The sequence below is a fragment of the Neophocaena asiaeorientalis genome, unplaced genomic scaffold (genome assembly GCF_003031525.2).
Source record: "Neophocaena asiaeorientalis asiaeorientalis breed wild unplaced genomic scaffold, Neophocaena_asiaeorientalis_V1.1 scaffold78, whole genome shotgun sequence".
NCBI classification, from domain to species: Eukaryota; Metazoa; Chordata; class Mammalia; order Artiodactyla; family Phocoenidae; genus Neophocaena; species Neophocaena asiaeorientalis.
In genome coordinates, this window is record NW_020175018.1 from 12,235,528 (window position 1) to 12,251,020 (window position 15,493).

General features: G+C 45.2%; 1 protein-coding gene across 2 annotated transcripts in view; it reads left to right on the forward strand.

Moving 5' to 3' along the window:
• Positions 1-15,493, forward strand: part of GARNL3 (GTPase activating Rap/RanGAP domain like 3) — a 104,288-nt gene that overhangs the window by 67,024 nt on the left and 21,771 nt on the right. For both annotated transcript variants that reach the window (XM_024762528.1, XM_024762529.1), the window contains 8 exons: positions 870-976; positions 1,936-2,051; positions 3,930-4,034; positions 5,702-5,776; positions 8,864-8,975; positions 13,482-13,580; positions 13,943-14,059; positions 14,617-14,792. In XM_024762528.1, coding sequence (XP_024618296.1) covers positions 870-976; positions 1,936-2,051; positions 3,930-4,034; positions 5,702-5,776; positions 8,864-8,975; positions 13,482-13,580; positions 13,943-14,059; positions 14,617-14,792 — 907 coding nt within the window. The remainder of the gene's footprint in view (positions 1-869; positions 977-1,935; positions 2,052-3,929; positions 4,035-5,701; positions 5,777-8,863; positions 8,976-13,481; positions 13,581-13,942; positions 14,060-14,616; positions 14,793-15,493) is intronic.

Here is a 15,493-nt window from a genome sequence, read left to right on the forward strand (position 1 = left end):
GAACTCTCAGTTGCAGCATGCATGTGAGACCTACTTCCCTGATCAGGGATCGAACCCAGGCCCCCTGCATTGGGAGCTCGGAGTCTTAACCACTGCGCCACCAGGGAAGTCCTGAGACTCTTGACGTACGTATTTTTTGATTGATTTGAAAGCCACCGTATCTTCAGGAAAAGCTTGTTGCATATAGTGTTGCTCCATGCAGTAGACCCAAGGGTCAGGGTCAGGCATGTTACTGTGCTCCACAGAGGGCACAAGTGTGATATGTTTGATCTTGACCAGAGTACCCTCCTTCCTAGGCTACATTCTTGCCCGTTTATCCTTCTCAAAAATTAATCCCGTTCTCAAAAATTAATCTGTTAAAAGGTATCGTGATGTTGTGAAAAGAGCATGAACTTTGAGCCAAATAGATCTGGGTTAGAATCCCAGCTCTTATCACTTATTAACTTTGAGGCTTTGAAAAAAAAAGTGTTTATCTTCTTGGAGCCTCAAGCCTCGTCTGTGGAGTGAAGGTAATGATTCTACCCGGACAGGTTGGTGAGAATCAGCTGATGCTATGTCTTAAAATACCAAGTATGCTGCCTGGTGTGCAGTGCGGGCTCAGTGGTGGTCTTTGCTATTGTTCCTGGGGTGCCTGACCTTGCCTGCGGCTTGGTGGGTTGGACCACGAAGGATCCAGTAAGACTTGGTCTTTGCCCTAAAGCACATAGGATTGCTGCATGGTGGCCAAGGCTCTGGCAGCCCAGAGAAGGCCCTCCTCCTATGGAAGGAGCATTCCTAACAAATCACATAGGCAACTGAACAAATTTAAGATCCAAATATCGGTGATCTTTGAAGAAAAACCAAGTAATTCTGCAATGTTCTCTACACAGGCTGAAAATATTTTCAGAGGAAAGCGTACCACTCTTTGGCCCACCCTTGCCCTCCCCACCAGTGTTTACAGACCACCAGGAATTCAGGGACTTTTTGCTAGTGAAATGTAAGTTTCTATTTTGAAATGTTTTTGCAACTTGTTCTACATCAGAATACATTTCTTCCAGTTCTCCCAGGATGCTGTAAAGAAGACATCATTGTTTAAGCATTGATTGCATTCTGTGTTCTGTTAATTCTTCACGAGAAGCATATTTAGTTTTCTGACAGGGTTGCGAAGGTCTCTCCTGGGTTCTCATCTGTACCTACCATCCTACCCACCAAATAGCTAATATTTATTCAGTTTGATATGCCTAGCTCTGTGTTCTTTTATACGTATTATATGACTTACATTCTTACAACAACCCTATAAGGAAATATGGTTATATCCATTTTACAAGCTAGAAAATTGAGACCCCAAGAATCTAAATAATTTGCTTTAAAATGCACAGATAACAGCGTAGCTGGGATTCAAACCCATAACTATCTTGACCTCAAGCTCCTAACTGTACTGCACACTTCCTGTTCTGTGCTCTTCCACTTTATTGACTCTCGGTGTCTGTTGTCCACTAAACCACCGGCTTTTTCTTCCAGAAGAAACTTTCATTGAGCTAAGAATCCCAGTACTCTGCTTAGGCAATTGTTATTTTTTCTAACAAAATGCAGCAAATATATATTTAATCCCATTGAACGGCATCCTGGTGTTTTGGCCCATGTGTTGGATGGGTGGGTGGGATAGACGAATTGTGGATGAGGGCACGTTGGGTGTGTGCTAGGTCTTCAAGTAATTAGATGTACCCTCTGCTCAGGAAGCTTGTAATCCAACAAGAAGGGTAAGATAGACATACCTATGGACTATGGGTTTGTACAGAGAAAATTATAGAGTTTTTAAGCATTCTTCCATGAAAGAAGAGTTATACCAGTATTAGGAAAGTGGGTGGCATTTACTGTGAGGAGTTTCCTTGAGAAGGGCATTCTTCAATAGCCTGTTAATATTTGTAACTCCCTTTATAACTTGATTTATTTTAGTAATTAATGGTGAAAAAGCCACTCTGGAAACCCCAACGTTCGCCCAGAAACGTCGACGAACTCTGGATATGTTGATTCGATCTTTATACCAGGATTTGATGCCAGATTTGCATAAGGTAACCCTGGGTCCGTGGCGTTCTTTCCTTCTCACGGGGTCTGAGTTGAGAACACAAGTGCTAGCGATGAGTCCTGGTTAGAAAAGCATAGAGTCGCCTGATCCTGCTGTCAACACTGGACTGTGGCCTCCAGGGCCTCATGTTCTCTCATGGTTGTCACGGGAAGAAGGGATGTTGAATGTCCATATACAGGGGCGTGATTTTCGTAAAGCCAAGGCCTGTGGAAGTCGAGATGCAGGCTGAGGGCATGAATGTCAGTCAGCAATCCCTGGAGCATTTGAGAGTACTTTTGGGGTATCTGTCTTTGGGGGTACTGCTCAGCATTTCCCGTGCCATGGAGCTGATAGACAGGCAAAGTGAGGATTTGGGGGAGAGACTGGGGCCTCTATAAGGTTTTCTGGAGATTTACTGGTGAGCCCCATATTCAGGCACTGAAATAAGCATGTACATTTACTGAAAATCCACTTTGTGCCAGATACGTCCTAGGCTGAAGGTGTATCCACACTGATGGGACCCAGTACCTCCCTGAGGAACCCAGCGCCTCGAGGGGCACCCATGCTTTTTGGAGGCCTCTAGATTCAGTGCGAGATCGCCACATGTCACAGTGGTTAACGAGTGTTAATGTAAAATGAAATCATCGTTGTTTAGAAGCATTTCCCAAACTTAACAAGGAAGCACAGAACAAGGAGGGGGACTTCCCTAGAATCGGTACAACTACAAACTCCAGCAAAAGGAGTTGCTACTGATGTGTGAACATAAATGCAGTGTCCGGTCTCAGGTGGCTGCCCAGAGAGATGACGAACATCAAAACGAGCTGGTGCTCGTGCAGTCCTTTCCCTTCAGCACAGTGACCACCACCATCTTACAGGTGCCCTTGACTTCTGGCTGGTCGATATACCCTAACTACTCACAGGGATTGGTCCAGACCAACCCCAGGGCCCTAAAGAGCCAGCCATAATTGGCAATCTGTCCATTCCCTTTTTTCCTTAAAGTCAGGAAACAGTGAAGAGAGGGTACCAAGAGGAATATGTGATGTCCTTCAGGTCTCACCGGAAACATCACTGCCTTAGCAGCCTTCCCCAGCCCCCAGCTGAAGTCACGTGCCCCTGTTAAGTGCCTCCACATGCTTTAGGGACCTCCCCTTCATAGACATTATCCCATGTGCCAGTCATGTAATCAGCTACTTACTCTGTCTCCCCCGTAGACTCTGCTCCACCAGGACACAGACCATGTGCATCGCATCCCCCAGATCCGGCAGAGCAGTGGATGCTCAGCCAATACTTGCTAATTGCATGCGTGCACCCAGTTCTCGGCAGTTTGGAAGAAAACTAACATTTACTGAGTATGTGCCCAAGCACCTTCCATGCATTTCCTCACTTAGTCCTCGTAACACACCTCAGAGACTGGTATTAGCCACACAAAGACACTGAGACTCAGAAATTAACTCCCTTGCCCGAAGTTACCCAGAAGGCCACAGAGCTGCACAACTCCAGGGAGTACCGTTCACATAGAATTTTGTATGTCGTGTTCCAGGGGTGCCCCTCTCTGAGAATGGCATCCTTGGAGCTGTGCAGCGTGGTGGCCGACCACGCTGTTAGGCGGTTAGTAGGAGGGGGATGCTGGTTTGCTTGATTCCAGAGCCCGTGCTCTCAGCCTCCACGGGGTGGGCTCTCCCCCTGTTGCTCCTTAATCCCTCGCGTCTAGCACAGACCTGGCGGGCACTTAAGTGGTGCCTCATCTCATAGATGCTTATTGAGAAAATGAATAGAGAAGGCAGAAGTAGGACCTTTTGGACAAATGGTTTTGTGCACTAAGAGAAGCCAAAGGATGAGATTTGACAACCGTCGTTGGAATTCATTACTTGTCTTTCTTTTTCAGAACATGCTTAATAGACGATCTTTCAGTGATGTCTTACCAGAGTCGCCCAAGTCAGCACGGAAGAAAGAGGAGGCCCGCCAGGCAGAGTTCGTTAGAATAGGGCAGGTGGGTTTTATTCTGACACCTGTTTTATTCTGACATCCAAACCAGATGGCCCGCCTGCAAAGAATGTTATGTTTGCATACTCCTGGAAGAGCTCTGTCACTTCTCTTAGGATTATTGTGGAACCACGAGTGAGAATTTTTTTTAATTTTATTGAAGTATAACTGATTTACAATGTGTTCATTTCTGCTGTACAGCAACGTGATTCAGTTATACATATATATTCTTTTTCATATTCTTTTTCATTATGGATTATCACAGGATATTGAATGTAGTTCCTTGTGCTATACAGTAGGGCCTTGTTGTTTATACAAAGATTTTTTTTTTTTTTTTGGCTGTGTTGGGTCTTCGTTGCTGCACACAGGCTTTCTCTAGTTGTGGCGAGCGGGGGCTACTCTTTGTTGCGGAGCATGGGCTCTAGACGCACAGGCTCAGTAGTTGTGGCTCTCAGGCTCTAGAGCGCAGGCTCAGTAGTTGTGGCGCACAGGCTTAGTTGCTCCGTGGCCTGTGGGATCTTCCCAGACCAGGGCTCGAATCCGTGTCCTCTGCATTGGCAGGCAGATTCTTAACCACCAGGGAAGTCCCTAGACAAAGGAGATTTTTGATAACCATGTAGGCGTAGCTCTCTGCAGGTGTGAGTGAGAGGAAAGCCCTCTGCTGAAGCGGGGTGACACTGGCTGGGAGCAAGAGGCCACAGGGCCCAGGCTGGGCTCCCTCTTGATAAGGGAGCACGTATCATTTGCCTGCCTCCCGGGAATTTTCTGAAGTGTGGGGAGCCAATTTAGGGAAAGCACCTTGAACTCCTCCCTGGCAGGAGTCAGCACATAGGGGGTGTCCTCGCAGGAGACCTGGATTCCCCCTACCGCTTGGAAGTAGTCGTCACAGTGAGGCGGCTCCCAGGCATCACCTTATTCTAGATTTTGGAGGAAGCCATTCCCCCTTTGCCTTGCTCCTACGTGACATTAGTATTTCTCAGTTCTGGAGGTGACACAGCTTTCTGCCTTGGTCCCATGTCACAAGAGGGAGGAGGAGAGCTGCCAGCTGCAGACAAGGTTCTGACCCAAAAGTCGAAGCCAATAGTAAGGCGATCAGGAAAGCTTAACGGCAAAGATAACCTTTTCCCAAAGCAGGTGCACTGTTACTGGGGCCCTCCAACTTTGGTCCATGTTTAAAGATACCCCGACTCGGGACTTCCCTGGTGGTCCAGTGGTTAAGACTCCACGCTCCCAATGCAGGGGGCTCGGGTTCGATCCCTGGTCAGGGAACTAGATCCCACATGCCACAACTAAGACCCGGCACAGCCAAATAAAGAAATATTAAAAAAAACAAAACAAAAGATACCCTGACTCTACTTTCAGAGATTCTGATTCATCAAGTTTGAGGAGGGACCTGGGGATTTTTTTCCAATACCATCATTTCCAATGATGGTTTGGAAATCACTGTACTGATATACTGATTAGTTGAAATGACAGAAAACATTTGGAGTCATGAGGACTTCACCAGGTCCAGCTGACTGTGTTCCTTATCTTCAATGATAGGGCAGCATGGGAACCTGAAACTTCAGCCTGAAATTACGCCTGTTTCATTAAAAGAATTTTTTCCAATCATACTTGTTGATCCTGCTGTTGTTTTCCTGCCCGATAAACTGAAAGAGATCTCTGTTCTGTCAGGCGCTAAAACTGAAATCCATCGTGAGAGGGGATGCTCCATCAAGCCTGGTGGCAGCGGGGATCTGTAAAAAAGAGGTGAGTCGATGATGCTTTCAAGTTCAACTGTGAATGTCCTTTGTCCTCAGTGAAGTTATTGAGATTCTTAGAAGGAGGTTTGTGGGGCAGGAGAGGAACAGCTTGTCTACAGCAGAGCCCACAGGGGAAGCCCCAGTTGAAGCTGGGCAGCATCTAGTGAGAGCCTCCCTGTTTCCGTATCGTGCCTGTGCCTTTGCTTAAAGGAGCAGAGCTGCTAGACTGGACTCAGCAGTGCTCCTCAAGCCCTGTGTGCCTACAGACCACCTGGACTTCCTGACCAAGTGCACGTTCTCATCAACAGCTCTGCGTGGCAGGGCCAAGATGCTACAGTTCTAACAGGATCTCAAGTGGTGCCTGTGCTGCTGACCATGGACACACTAAATGGCAAGGCTCTAGGGCGGTATTTCTCAAGCCTTAGTGTGTGTTAGAATCACCCCCAGAGTTTCTGATTCCGTCGGTCTGAGTGGGCCCTGAGAATGTGCATTTCTAACAAGTTGATGCTGATGGTGTTGGTCAGAGGACCACAGCTGAGCAACCACTGCTTCATCTACAGTTCATTCAGCCAAACCAATAATTCTGTGGCCTGAGTATCTACTTCTCATTTCCACTTTCTGTGGAAAAAGAACTAGGTGGTCATCAAGCATACAAGAGAAAACAAGTCGCAGTACAAACTTACTGTTTGCATGATTTTGTACTGTAAAGCCCATACCCTACATACTGAAATATGTCTATGTTCAGAATAGGTAACAGGTAGTTAAATGGAACAAATCCACAGACATTGCATCACTGGAGAAATGGCCATCATAAAAGCAAAAGAATTACGAATACCTCTACTTTCGCAATAAAGGTATGGATGATCTGTATCTGAACTGCAGAACCTACAAACTTTAAAGTCTGGTTTCAAGAAAATGATGAGCTCGAAATACAACTGATGAGGAAAAACCACAGCCAATTTCAGACAAGACCGATGGCAAAGCATCGTTTCCAAAGGTTCCAAAGATTGCAAAAATTCCCACTATCTGCTTGTTCCTATGAATAGTAGAATTTGCAGTGTTGTCAAGCCCTTTATAGATAACAACTTCCAGTAAGACTTAGTAACCTTCTTAATAAGAAGTTCTTAGGTGTACATAAAAATGAAAGTAACTTGTTCACCGGTAAACGACAAAGTAAGAGCTTCCATGTTTTGGATCAGTGCATGACCTACCAGTGGGCCACGGGCCATCCTTGAAGAAGCACTGCTCGACAGGCCCTCATGGACTGTTGTGCAGTTGGCTCCGCAGAGGCCAGAGTCCCACATGCTGTTCCCGAGAGTGCTCTACTTGCAGAGCATGGGCATTGCCAGCCTCCTAGGCATCCATCATTTTGTGAGCTGTGTTAATGTCCTTAGCAGGGAGCCGGTAAAGAGTTCTGGGCTTGGGCAGGAAGGCCCGAAGACCACATCATTGCCCTCAGAATCAGCACCAAGCCCGTCACGTGGCAGTGGGGAGTCCAGCGCAATGATAAATGCCATCAGGCCTCAGACCAGAGCGTCTGTGGGTCTGGGGCTGAGTTCTCATCGCTGACACCTCCTACGTGGTGGCCTCAGACTCTTGCAGTCCCCAGCCACTTTGAGGGCCCGTGAAGCCAGTGGACCCCCATGCCCCCAACACACACACTCCAGCCCATTAAAATTACGAATGGCACCTATACAGCACATTGAACACAGTTTCAGGGCTTCACGGACCTCCCTAAGCCCCCCTGGATCCTTCAGGGCCCCTAGATCTTCTGGGTTAAAAACCCCAGTTCTGCGTAAGTGTTCTGATCTTGTGTCCTGCACGCAGAGAACATTCTGTTATTTGGAGTTGGCTTTCCACCTTGGTGTCTAATGCTCTAGCGTCTGTCTGTCGCCCAGTTGGCATTTACATTGGCTTTGCTTTTGAATATCCTCCTGCTCTAAGTCACAAACTCAGAATTTCCAGAAATCTTAGGGAACTGCCATTGCAAGTGATGACCTGCACTTGTGCAGCCCTCTTTCAGTTTATAAAATATCTTCACATTCTTTGTGTGATCTTTTCACAACAGCCTGAGCCTCATCTTAGCAATTAGAATACTCATTTTGCGGCTGTTGGGTTTTATAAAGGGAAAGCGTACATCTCTAAGACAGCAATAATGCACACAGTGTTTACCCTCATCCCAAATGACACCCTTGCAGGTAACCTCTGAGCCATCGCTTCTACTTTGAGTGTGCAAGGGAGTGCTCACCCGGCCCATGCAAACACACCTACGCATGCACACGGGCTCTTGTACAGCCCCAGGTAAAAGTGAAGACGTGGGACTTCAATTTGTCCCTGAGAATCTCCACAGACTTCCTTGTCCCTTGAGGGCAAGCCACATGCTTTGGAGGGAAATTAATGGTTCGGTTGAGAATGTCCCTGATTCTGGTGTGGCTCAGAAGCCACGAACAGCGCCTGCAGACTCCAGGCATCGGCCGCAGCTCCGAGGCAGCAGTGAGGGGGAGCTGACTCTTCCTGCCCGACATGGAATGAAACTAAGCATGCGAGTTCCATGACGTGAATGTGTCACATGGGGGAACACGAGTGGGTTTCATCAACAGCCCTCGCCATATTCCTACAAACAGGTGTTATTTTTTTCTTGAAGATTTGTAGCCTTAAATGGGTCAGTAAGCATTTTCATGTTAAGACGATATCAACTTCTTGCATTGTGTACGGTTTAATAATTTTGCCGAATCAGCAACACAGGAATCTGACTTTGTTTAGAGAGTTGGGTGGGACTTCCTCTTATAATAAAGAGAAACGTTTGCTTAGAAAACGTTACCAATGTTCCGATTGGCCCTGTGGGGTGTCATTACGATATAGACGCTGGTCACGGTGCCAGAAACATGTGACTCCAGCCTTTTCCTATTGCGTGCGTTTCTGGAAAGAGACTTTTCTTCCTAAGGAAGGTAACTGAGTCAGAGCCCTTCTAGCTCCCAGGGTTTGAGGGCATCTGTGTTGCTGTTTTGGGTGGTGGTGTGCTGTGCATTTCCACCTGATGGGCCGGTGTGTTCTTTCTGGTGCACTTACCTTCTGATGCTTGGTTGCCTCGCAGCCTTGGGAGCCCCAGTGTTTCTGCAGTAATTTCCCTCACGAAGCCGTGTGTGCAGATCCCTGGGGCCAGGCCTTGCTGGTTTCCACTGATGCTGGCGTCTTGCTAGTGGATGGTTAGTGAGTAGCTGCTCCTTCAAATGTCTCTCTTTGTATAACTTGTAGTGCTTCTAAGATGGGTGACCACCGATCAGCTCCCTTTAGATAAATGGGTCCTCAGCAGTGTCCTTAGCAGAGCTTTGTTTCCTTAAAAATTACTCCCTTGTTTTCAACAGGCAAGCCAGGGCCGTGGGGGGTGGGGGGTGGGCACGGGCATGCATGACAGTTTCATCACTTCCGATTAGTCTGTGGATATCAAATAACCTGCAAGGAAAATCTCCTTTGCAGCAAATACTTATCATGATTCCAAAATTTTACTTTAAATTGACAAGCGCAGGGCTTCCCTGGTGGCGCAGTAATTGAGAGTCCGCCTGCCGATGCAGGGGACACTCTCTTGAAGCGCTTTCTTTTTTTTCTTTTAAGATTTCTAATTCAAAAAGTATTCAGTATCCAAAACAAACAATAAGAATCTTAGATAACCTGTATTTGGTGGATAGAGAAACAAAGATTTTGACAGGAAGACAGATCTCATCTCAATATAAAACCAAACTTTACACAGCCGGGTGGGTCAGCCTGCCCCCAGGGAGGCGGTCAGCTCCCTGTCACCACAGATCAGTCACCAATCAGACATGACCTTGGCAAGGATGCCGGAGAGGGCATTCAACTTCGAGTGGGGATTTAATTTAGCCTCAAGGACTGTGTGGTCCTTTCCAGCAGGAGGCCCCTTGGATTCTTCCAGACTCCTAATGAATGATAAAGGAGCTAAACACTAGTAGCAAGTCATGTCCTGGGGCTTCAGAGGGAGCTGTAGGTGTAGAGACAGCATCTTCCAAGGGCACATCCTCCGTGCCCAGGAGCAGGCTGCCCGGTCTCTGGTTACCATAGTGATGCTTTATGAGCATCCTGAAGGCCACCTCCTGTGAGAGTAACATAACGGCCTAAAACTGCAGCATCTTCCCATCCTTGGCCTCAACCTTTACTCCCTCCTCAGTCCCTGACTCAGCACTTGTTCCGGCCCCGTGCTAGGTGCCTCCTGTAGGACGATGAGAGGTGGACAAGACTTTATAATGGACTTATTTCTGACCTTATCTGTTATTTTTGCTATATCTTTAAATGTTGTATCCATAACATAATTTTTAAAATTCACATATATACACATATATAATTGTGTATATAACTGATTTACTAAAAGCCAGATAACTTTAAAATTCATAAATTCAGAATTTAAATTAAATTTTTCATTTTAGAAACTTTTATAAAACAATTAGAAAATCTTTGTGATCTTGAAGAAAACCTCTCTGAGCTTCAGGTTTCTCTAAAGTGGGGGTAATTTTTTAAGTAGCTAAAGAATAGTTTATAATAATGGGAAATGATGAACTAAACAAAATAAGGATGATGATCCTAACCGCAAGGGAGGAGATGCGGACGTTACACGAAGTTACTTACTTACCTGTAAGTGCTTAAAGCAGCATCTGGCACACAGCAGTAACTTACCAAACAGTCGCTATCATCATTACTCTCTCCCTATGAACTTGCCAAAAGGTAACAAAATCTATAGATTTTGCTCAAAGTGCAACCAGATAAAAGAATTTATTAAAAAAAATCAAACTTTAGGGGTTTAGTCTAGTCTCTTAGTTTTACAGATGAAGAAACGGAGGCCTAAAGAAATGATGTGACTTGCCCAAGACCATACAGCTGGTTAGTGACACATCTGGAACCAGAACCCAGAGGTGATTCCTTGTCCAGTGCTCTCTCCACTAAACCAACTACATTTTATTAAAATTAAATTAAACTCTACCAATGTTACTGTCTTTACCTTGAAGCAGATTTCCAAGACTATACTCCTGGGCAAATAATTATGAAAATTTTTGTGATGAAAAGAATGTCAAATTCTACCTGTTTGCCTTTTTAGGAAAGAGAAAGTATGTTTCATAGTGACTATTTGTAAGGCTTGACTAAAAACAGAAAAAAAAATTCTGTTTGAGTTGCTTCTATGTAAATGTAAAATCCAAACCAAGATTACCAAGTCCCTTTCTGCAATTTTCACCTTTACGTATCCAAAATGTAATGGAAGTGTCAGATATAAAAGGATTGTTGTGACCGCCAGGAAATTCTTTTCTTTCAAACTTGAGGGACATTGTCTTAACACAGGTGGTAGCCATATACACCCACCACCAGCTTAGATGTATTACTCAGATTATTACTGTCATGTCCTAGTTATGCAGTAATGCGTCCCTGTTTGCCTTTGCTAAAAAGAGAATAACCCTTAAGGCTTTCTTTGTATTCCTTGTTGTGCTTTTAAGCCATAATTCTCTTGTTATTTCTTTGTTTACCTTTTTCTTGTCTACACTTAATTGTATTATCAATTATCTCTGTGAGTGAATCTCTCCATTTCGTTTCAAGCCAAGTTCTACTCTATCCCATCAGCCTCTGCTTAATTTCATTAGACTTACCCCCTTGAGAGTCTGCTCTTTTCAAGGGCACTATTAAACATCAAGATTCTTTGCATTCTAAGTGTAGCAAAACCTACTCTGAAGGGAGACTAAATACTGATTAAATATGCTATCACCATTTGTTTTGGTTTTGCAGTAATAGAAAAGCCAGCTCTAAAAGATTGTTTCTTCGTAAAGAGATTACAAGAAGGAAACCATGTTATGAAATAGTCATTGAATCCATGTCACTTTCTCATATCCTTTCCTTCCCTTCCTTCCTGTGCTGTATATAAACCTGTCTAGCCACCTGAGAAAGACTGGAGAATAAATGCTAATTTACTCTGTACATAGTCAGGCAGCCACACGGTATCCCTCTGTTTTAACTGTAAAATGAAGTGCTTCTGTCACATTAATTCCTTACGGCACAGTTTTCCCGTGCTCACCCCATCAATCCACAGGGATGCAGTGCTGTTTTTAGGCTACAGCACTGGCTGAGAGCCCAGACTTTGTCCTTGCACAGACTTGGGTTCCGCAAGCTCAAGACGTGAGCTTATACAATTTTCTATCACCTCTGACCCTCAGGTTCCTCATTTGTTAAATGGGATTATTAGAAGTTCCTACCTAGTAGGGTCATTGGGAAATCTACATTAAATGACACATAAGACACTTAGCATTAAGACCTGGCATGTAGGAAGCCCTCAGTGTATGTGAACTGTCTTTCACAAAATGAAACAAGCATAGTCGCTTAGTCAAACATAGAGATGGGTACTGGAATGATCATCTCGTGGTTTGAAAAATTGAGTCTGCCCCCGCAGAAGCACAAAGAGCCTGAGAATCAATCCCCTTGGGAAGGCCTGGGCTAGAGGAGCAGGAAAGTGTTTGATGGGCTGTCACAGAACTTACAGTAGCCCCGATCATGAAGGGCAACTGGAGCCAAGCCCTCTAGTAAGAGCCTAGCAGGCTCTGTGCTCTGACAAAGACAGTGCTCTCACAGGCCTGCAGGAGTGGGATGATACAAGCTCTGCTCCCTCCTGGGCACCATCCAGGGAGGGACGAACTCCCAGACAGGTTTCTGGAAGAGCCAAGATCCTCAGGGCCTCTCACACCTAAATTACAATGAAGGAAACACCCACACCCACAGCCGAACACTTGAAGACCTAAGTGTCTTCGAAGTGCAGGTAAAGAGTAAGCTAGACAGTTCTGCCTAATATGTCTACACCATCCTGGGACATCTTTGCCTTGCCCTGAGTCTGTGTCAAGCGCAGAACAGACCCTTTGCTTATGGAACAGCCTTAATTCTTTTAGCCCTCTTTGTCCAAGGGACCCCCAGGAGCAAAGTAATTGCTGGCAATTTAAGATCCCAGTAAGTAAGCATAAAAACAAATCCTATGTATAATTTGCAGTGTCTTTAATCACCTGTTTACCTGACGTCTTCCCAAATGTTTCCACTAAAATTTGTTTTTTCCTGTTATTTGGGAAATGTAATTGATATTTCTCTCTTCTTTTATTTTTGTCTAAAAAGGAGATTTCATATTCCTATATGGAGAAATACTGAAAATTTATAGGTAAATTACTATTGACACGGACATAGGGCATGTTGCAATAGGAAGTTTGTTTTTATTTTATATACGAAAGGAAATTCTAATTTTGCTTTCTTGAGAAATATGCAAAATAACCTAAGATGTGATGTGATTTCAAACATGACAAAAAGTCAGAAAATGCTCAAGAGAAATGGCTAAGCTTATTAGCATTTTTAAAAACTTGGTATTCAGTTCTTTGGAATAATCCCAGCAAAAACTGGAATCGGGAGATGCTGCTTTTTCTTTGATGAACACTGAGGAGAAGAATACAGCTTAGGGGCCCTGTATGGAGTTGTGAATGCCTTTGGGAAAGAAATGCCAGGCCTTCTCCCTGAGCTAAGAGGAGACTAGTGCTTGAACTTTCTGGGTAGCCCTTATGAAAGCTCTAGAAACTGTCCTCCTTCCTCACCTAGGGAGAACCGGGGTCCAAAACTACCCGCAGGCACGTTTTGTAGGTTCTAGAAAGTGTGAGCTGGGTTGCAGCATCGGGTAACCAGGTTTCCTCTTCCAGATGACCTTCCGTCAGTGCCAGTGTTTGACAAAACTCTGCCCGTGAAGCAGATGCATGTGCTGGAGGCTCTGGACCTTCTGATTTTCAGAGCAGACAAAGGTGGTACTCCTCTCCAGGTGACGTTTTCTGGGAGGAAGGGAAGAGTGTAGCCTGCAGCCGACACAGGGGTCGTGGGGCTCTGGCTGCATCAGTGGTGCCAGCTGTCTCTTCTCCTGGTGCCCAGGGCTCAGGGGCCTTGGTGGCCTATATGTCCTCTGAGGAGGGGATGGTGAGGGAGAGTGGCGGGGGGGGCGTCCTTGATTGCATCATTACATAAAGGCGATGCCGGGTTGCTCCTGGATTCTGGAGCACCTCAAATTCTGATTCCTCGAGCAGTGGTTTTCCTATACAATCCACCCTTTCAGTTCTTCCAGGTCGTCTTACTTTTCCATCTGTCTCCTCTGTCTGCTTTATGCCACCAGGGAAAGACGCCCGCCTCTTTGTCTTCAGGCTGAGCGCTGTGCAGAGGGGCATTGAGGGCAAGCAGGCTGTGAAGGGCAAATATGACTGCAGAGAAAACAAGCTGGAGAAAACCAAAGGTGACTCGGTTCTTCATATTTTGGTGGTTTCCGTCCAATTAATCTTTTTCTCAGACTGCCCAGATTTTACTGAAAAGAAAAATGAGTGGGAGTTTGATTTTATTTGTTTTCACTTGGAAACATCACAAAGGTAGCGTCACTGCTTCCCTAAGACAGCTTGAGCGATAGAAAAGCAGGTTGAGGACTCGAGGAAATTCTAGGTCTGGTTTGACAAGTTTGGGAATGAGTTAAGCTCTATGAGCAAACCTGTGAAAAGAGACTTTTAGACTTTGATTCCCGGAACTCTGATCACCCTTCACTTTAGTTCATATCATGTAATGGGTGTGAAGCTAAGTCCACAAACTCTAATAGAGAGGGAACATGACTTCCTTAATTGTCCTATAATTCAACCTAATTTTTATTTCAAGTCCCCACTTTGCCTAGTGGCGGGAACGTTTCTTAGTCATTTCACTGGGTTATGCTTAATTTCCGGGGTTCTTAGGTATTACCAAATTGTCAAAGCTTGGGGGCTTCCCACCTCTTGTAGTGTGTTCAGCATCATTGATTTCTCTTCCCAGGCTGCCACTTGTATGCCATGAACACTCACCATAGCAGAGAGCTGAGGATTGTGGTTGCCATTCGGAATAAACTGCTTCTGGTCACGAGGAAACATAGCAAGCCAAGCGGGGTGACCGGCATGTCACTGTTATCTCCCCTGCCCGAGTCACCTGTTGAAGAATTCCAGTACATCAGGGTAGGTTTTCTCCTCAGATCGCTTGGCTCCTGGCCAAGGTGTCACGAGGCGGATTCCCTCCTTCCACCCAGAGTCTGCCATCCACTGGCGTTCAGGAACTGACTGGGGAAGCCCTCGCCTGTTGCCCTGGCTTCCCCAGAAGACTAAGGTGAACAGGGCTTTTCCGACTCCATCCAGCTCATTCGTACCAGTGAGCACCCAAAGATGCTGCCCTAGTGGAGATCATTTTGAAATGTATAGAAATTTAGAGTCATTATGTTGGGCACCAGAAACTAACACAGTTTTAAAGTCAATTATACTTCAAAAACAAACTCATGGAAAAAGAGACCAGATTCATGGTTGCCAGAGGCAGGGGGTGGGGGGAGGGGGAAGTGGAGGAAGGTGGTCAGAAGGTAAAAACTTCCCATTGTAAGACAAATAAGTACAAGGGGGGTAATGTACAACGTGAGAAATATAATAACACTGCTGTATGTTATATATGGAAGTTAAGAGTTCTCATCACAAGGAAATATTCTGTTTTCTTTTTCTTTTATTTCGTATTTATATGAGGTGATGAATATTCACTAAATACTGTGGTGATCATTTTATGGTGTATGTAAAGTCAAATCATTATTGTACACCTTAAGTTTATGCAATGCTGTATGTCAATTATATCTCAATAAAACTGGAAGGAGGAAAAAAAGGATGCTGTTCTAGACCCT